The sequence below is a fragment of the Myotis brandtii genome, unplaced genomic scaffold (assembly GCF_000412655.1).
Source record: "Myotis brandtii unplaced genomic scaffold, ASM41265v1 scaffold126, whole genome shotgun sequence".
Classification (NCBI taxonomy): Eukaryota; Metazoa; Chordata; class Mammalia; order Chiroptera; family Vespertilionidae; genus Myotis; species Myotis brandtii.
This window is the reverse complement of record NW_005354425.1, coordinates 1,170,556-1,176,944: the sequence shown is the minus strand read 5'-3', so window position 1 is coordinate 1,176,944 and position 6,389 is coordinate 1,170,556. Positions and strand designations below refer to the sequence as shown.

General features: G+C 38.1%; 1 protein-coding gene across 1 annotated transcript in view; it reads left to right on the top strand.

The window, feature by feature from the left end:
- Positions 1–6,389, top strand: part of DOCK11 (dedicator of cytokinesis 11) — a 141,734-nt gene that overhangs the window by 55,818 nt on the left and 79,527 nt on the right. Inside the window, exons 20-23 of the mRNA XM_014534185.1 lie at positions 3,446–3,564; positions 5,059–5,128; positions 5,208–5,333; positions 5,971–6,042. Coding sequence (XP_014389671.1) covers positions 3,446–3,564; positions 5,059–5,128; positions 5,208–5,333; positions 5,971–6,042 — 387 coding nt within the window. The remainder of the gene's footprint in view (positions 1–3,445; positions 3,565–5,058; positions 5,129–5,207; positions 5,334–5,970; positions 6,043–6,389) is intronic.

The window sequence follows — 6,389 nt, the reverse complement described above, 5'->3', positions numbered from 1 at the left end:
GAGGCAGCCAATAAATGATTCTCTCTCATCATTGATGTTTCTATCTCTCTGTCCCTCTCCCTTCCTCTCTGAAATCAATAAAAATATATTTAAAAAAAAATAAGTACAGTAGTAAAAAAAAAGTATAGTAGTCCTCTAACTTTTAAATCCTTTCCTCAGTTAATATGTAGAACTCTAGCTTTATGGATGAATGGATGTTTAGTCTGTTAAGATCTTTGACTCCTTTTCTAGTGGGGAAGCTTTGTAAAGGTTTTTACAGAACGAAATGGAGCAGGACATCATTTTCATATAGTGGTATTCTTAAAACGGAAGAAAGAAAGTAGTCATATTTGTATTTTTAAGGGTGTGAAATTTCTGACATTTCTGACCTGCGCTCTCCCTCTAGTGGCAGTGAGTGAAATACTATGTGATTACAGAAATAGCCCACCACCTCTAAGAAATGTTAGTCCAGAAGAAGATTTTAGAGATTTTTTTTTACAGATAAGGAAACTGAAGTCCAAGTAGAGGTGACTTTCTGTGGTCATTCAGCTGGTTAGTAACGGAGCTGAGCTGAGCCTGTGACATGTCTCTTGACTCCTGGTTTCATGTTCTTTTTACGAAACCTTGCTATTTGTTGTCCCTGTAAATGTCATTGTTTCATCAATTCAATTAAAAACTACTTGTTGAGCTCTTAGTATGTATTTAACATTTCCCTAGATGCTGTGGGGCTTGTGAAGAAGAATAAGTTAAGGTCATTGTCCATAGGGATCTTGCTCCCTATTTGGAGAGACTGTACACACAAGTTAAATGACAATATAAGTCAGCAGTACAAATGATAGTCCCAAGCAATATGTAATGAAATGTCAAACACGGGATACTGGGTGTAAGTGCAGAGGGTTCAGTGAACTGAAGAACTATTGAAATAGAGGCTCCTATTTTTATTTTACCCTTTGGTTCCTGATTTTATTAATTGATTTAGTCATTCACCAAATATTGAGCACCTACTATGGACCAGATAGTGTACTGGATGCTGAGAATATAATGGGGAACAGTTCTGACAACATACCTGCAGGAGTTAGGGTAGAGAGGTTTTAACTGAGTAAGTAATTTTACATAGAGTTGATGGTTGTGAAGAAAACAGACCAGGTTAAGGGGATCTCACGTGACCAGGAGTGCATTCTAGATAGAACTGTCAGGGAAGGCCTTTCTGAGGAGACGACATGTTAAGCTAAAAAGAGACTGATGAGAGGAAGACAAACATAGGTGATAACGCTGTGTAAAAGGTTAACAGAATATTGCAGCAGGTGTAAAACCTGGTGTGATGACATGTTTGAAGGACAGGAAAGAAAAGACAAGACAGTGTAGCTAGAGCATAGTGAGCAGTGATGGGAGAAGATGGCATGAGATGAATTTGGAGAGAGAGGCAGGGTCACCTAGGCATGGGAAGCCCTTGACAGCTTTTTGTTCATGGTATTTTGTTTTTTTTCCACAAGGGGAAATGGCATTGAGTGTGCCTTTCATAAAGAACACTCTGGTTGCTGTCCTGAGAATAAATGAGAGAGGAGCTACACTGGTGCAGGGAGATCCAATTCTGCATGCAATGCCCATCTCTTGTTCCTCTTGTACAGTGTCCCGCTTATACTTTAAACTTCCTCCTCTCGGACATTCCCTACCCACCTGCAGACTCAGTTGCTTCTTCCTTCGTGCATTTTGCATATACCACTCTTGTACTGTTTATTATTTGTATCACAGTGATTTCATTTCTTGTCTTTTTCCCCCATAGACTGGGAATGGCTTGATGGTAGGTTTTTTATGTGATTGGTAATTAGAAGCTTATTCAGTGTGTCTTTGTTGAATGAGTGAACAAATGGCTTCATTGAAGTGGAGGTTTGAGCTTGACTTGGAAAGGTAGCCAGAATTTGGCTAAAAACTGTGGACAAATGCACAAAAGTAAGAATGCATATGACACATGTATTCATGGAGGAGTAAAGATACTAGTTTGGTCTTGTGACGAATGATGAGTGTTAATGCTAAAAATGTAGGTTGGATCTTAAGGAACTTGGACTTAATATCCTAGGTCATAATTTCTCAACCTTGGTACTATTGACATTTTGGGCAAGATAATTGGTGTAATGGGCTTCCCTGTGCATTGTTTGTAGGATGTTTAGCAGCATCCCTGGCTTCTACCCACTAGATGTCAGTAGCATCCCCCAGTTGTGACAATACAAAATGTCTTCAGACATTATCGGATGTCCTCTGAGGGGAGGGAAAGTGGCCACTGATTGAGATCCACTGCCCTTGGTAATGGGGAAGCTTCAAAAAAAATCTTGGCAGGAGGTGGTCTGATGTAATCAGTATTTGAGGAAGATTAATTTGGAAATGAGAGTTAGATGTATTAAAGAGAAATTGTACAGAGAACTACCAGGAAATTACTAGACTATTTTAGTTATAGGTAAGAAGGTCATGAAAAGGGACGATGGTAGTAGTAAGGGTAGAAAGGTGGGGCAAGGAAGGAAAAACTCGAAGGATAGACCATGGATTCCTTGAGCTCAATATCTTGCCTTATGCATCTTATTGAAGAGAAGTTGAACAGAGATCTAAGAGGTCACTGTTGATGTGACTCAGATATAGATGATATTGTCCTGAAAAGGGATGATGAGAGTAAGGATGGGAAGATGGAGCAAAAGTCAGGGAGATTGGAAGCTATATATTGAGTTCCTTAGGCACAGAGGCTTGTCTCCATCCATCTCAGTATTTCCCATAGCACTAAACATTGAGTTGATGTAGTAGGAGGTGCTCAGTGAGATTTGTTTTCATATTTTTGGTTGGCTGGTTGCTTAAATGAGTGAGTGAATGTGGAGAGAAAGGGAGGAAGAAAGAAATTTTATAAATGTTGCTGCTTGTATCATTTTTGGCTGTATATGAACACATTCCTTTTTTTTGTTAACACACCTTTCACTAGAGACAGAGTGCTAGGAAGTGTATTATGAGGGTGTTAGAATGCAGAACTGCCTCAGTTTTGTAGAGGGTGCCAGTGGAAAGCCAACTATATATACAAACATACTTTATTGAATCCCACAACTGATGGCCCACATTCCCTTGTAAAACACACTGAGTGCTGGGGGCTAGTAGGCATCTCCAGTACCTCCAAACACATCTGCTCTCTCCTCAATTGAGTGTTAGTTTACCAAAGGCCAATTGTCTTTATTCCAAAACCTGTTGATCTCAGTTACACTTGTTAACTTCAGTAAAGCATTTACTATTAAATATACTAATGAGTTCTGAGTGCCAAAATAGAGATGCAGATAAAATAATTAACAAAGTCCCCTGTTCCATGAAGCTCCCATTTAAATGAGCTTATGTTCTAGTGAATATATTTTTCATTACTTAATTTTTTTGTTGTTTCACATTTGCAAGTTATATCATATTTCTGTTTGTTTTCATAACTAATAATGACTTATTTTAGTGTTTGCATGTCATGGAGATCCCAGTCATGATACAGTTTCTACCTGTAATTCTTATGCAACTCTTCCGAGTTCTCACAAACATGACCCATGAAGATGACGTTCCTATCAACTGTACCATGTGAGTTTTGGTGTTGTAATACAAAGAAGCAAGTTTTGTTTCCTTTTGCGTTTCTTCATTTTAAATATAAATTGATCTTCCAAATGAGAACCCCCAAATCAGAAATTTAATATTGGTTTTCTTTAGTTTCATGCTTCTCAGATGGGGGGACTTGTGTCTCCAGGGATCGATGGTACCATAAGCCATAGGGTAAACTTAATGTGCTTTCGTGGACCAGGGGTGTTCTAACACTTTGCTGCACAGGAGAATCACCTGGGGAGCTTTTAAAAATTCCTCTGCCAGACCACACTTCATACCAATGAAACCAGAATCTCTGGCAGTAGAACTCTATTAGTATTTAAAAAATTTTTTTCCAGGTGATTCTATAATGCAACAGAGTTTGAGAACCATTGCCCTTGATCAGTGTTGTCCAATAGAACTTTCTCGAATTATGGAAATGTACTAATGCACGTGTGCTGTCCAATATGGTAGCCATTAGCCACATTTTGCTATTGAGCACTCGAAATGTGGCTAGTGTAACTGACAAACTGAATTTTAATTGTATTCCATTTAAATTTATATAGTCACTTGTGGCTAATGGCTCTCATATATTAGACAGAATGGCCCTAAGCCATCAATTTTTACTTAAAAGATAAGGGAGTGTTATTTTTATATGAGACAGATATGGTTATATTGTAGAGTAGAGCATAAAATGTACCTGGATTTTGAAATTAAAACAGGAGACAAAAAAAAATTGTGAGCTCAGTGCTGGATGTTTCTGGCCTTGCTGCTTCTGCTGTTGCACCATCAGGACTCAGATTACACACACCTGCACACTGTTTGCTCTTCTCTGCTTGCTGTTGGGGATGGTCTGGTTGGAAATTTCAGAAGCATTACTCTAGTCCAGGGCTTCTCAAAATGTGGTTCTCAGACCAGCAGCATCAGTATCACTTGGGAGCTTATTTAAACTGCTAATCATTGAACTTCACTTCAGTCCTTAAAAAATCAGAAACTCTGGGAGAGGGAGCTGAGCAGTCTCCCCTCTGGGTGATTCTGATTCATGCTAAATTTTGAGAACCACTACTAATCTCTTAACTTTAAAACTTTCTATGACTTTCATGTTTACTTCCAATTTTAGTTCATGTCCTTATACCTGTTCTATCTCTTCCCTTCCTTTTTATCCCATCTGTTGACATGCTGTTCATTTTATTTTTCTATTTCTTCTCACTAGAGAGAATTTCAGAATTTACCTTAATCATCGTCTTTTACTATATAGTAGCTATGACCATACTTCAAATGTAGACAGAGATTTAAAAAGGAGATGAAACATCTGGAATGCCAAAATGAAATATCTTTCTTTTGAATCAGTTAGACCCAAATTATCGTTATTTCTTATGCAATCATCTCACCTTTAATTATTCAGACAGTGATAGGAATTTTTAGGTCTTATCTAACAATCAAACTGTGGTAATTAATTTTAGCCTGACATGCTGGCTTCTGTGAATGTTGTTTCAGGGTTCTTTTACATATCGTCTCACAGTGTCATGAAGAAGGCTTGGATAATTATTTGAGATCCTTCATAAAGGTTTGTGGAAAAACTTACTTTCTGAGCAGTTGATTTTGTGGAAGAATTTTGCCTTATGGTTCATTTTCTTTATTTGTAGTATAGCTTCCGACCTGAAAAACCGAGTGCTCCTCAGACCCAGCTAACACATGAAATTCTGGCTACTACGATGATAGCAATTTTGAAACAGTCTGCAGACTTTTTAGCAATAAACAAACTGTTAAAGGTAAGGGGTCAGGATGCACCAGGGAAAAAGCAGCCAGAAATATATTTGTTTGATACCCTCCCATTTCAGTTCTAGTCTTTCATCATTTTTTTCACGTGACCCTCACTTTCCTTGTCACTTTGCCCATGCATCCTTTTCCCTCAAGTTCTCCAGAATTTCATTCTCTTCACCCTCCCCACCCACCTCACACTCCCCCCTCAGTCAAATGTATAATAGAAAAAATTTTGGATCATGTAGACGTAGGTTAGAATCATATATCCACCACTTAATAGTTCTGTGACCTGGGGCTGTTATTTAGCATCTCTGAGCCTCAATCCCTCATTTCTAAAATATAAAGAAAGCATTTAAGACATCATTTCTGGCACATAGTAGGCACTCAAATGGTGGCTCTTATTATTGTCATTATTTTCCATTAGGCAAACGTTCTTACCAAAAGCCCATTTGTACATCACAGTTGGCTCTGACGTACTTTATCTTTCTGCCAATTGAAGTTACTCTGTGGAACTTTGTGAATTTAGATCCCTTTAAAATGTTATTAATGTTAGAGATAAGATCCATATGTATTGGTTAAACTTTGCTAAGGCTCAAAAATTTGGGTAACTATTGAAGATTGATTTTATTTCTTTGTTTATTTTAGTACTCATGGTTTTTCTTTGAAATCATTGCAAAGTCTATGGCCACATATTTGTTGGAAGAAAATAAAATTAAGGTAAGTAGTCTCAAGGGTAATACTTAACATAGATGAAGAAGGCTAACTGTATAACATGCAAAGCCTCTTTTATATTTAAGGGCTCTTAGCCCTTCACTTTTTTTTTCTTTATTGATTAAGTTATTATATATGTGTCCTTATCCCCACATTACCCCCCATCCTGCCCAAATGGACAACAGGGAGGTGAGAACTTTCTCTGTTTTTATGCGTTTGTACACCTTGCTGCTACAGGCCCTCCCTTGTTTTCCCATGCCTCTCGCTTTGAGTCCAGAAACATTTTATTATTTCTGCTTGGTTGGTTCCTGTGGTGAGGCTGCTCAAACTTCAGTGTCTGCCCCTGCCTATGC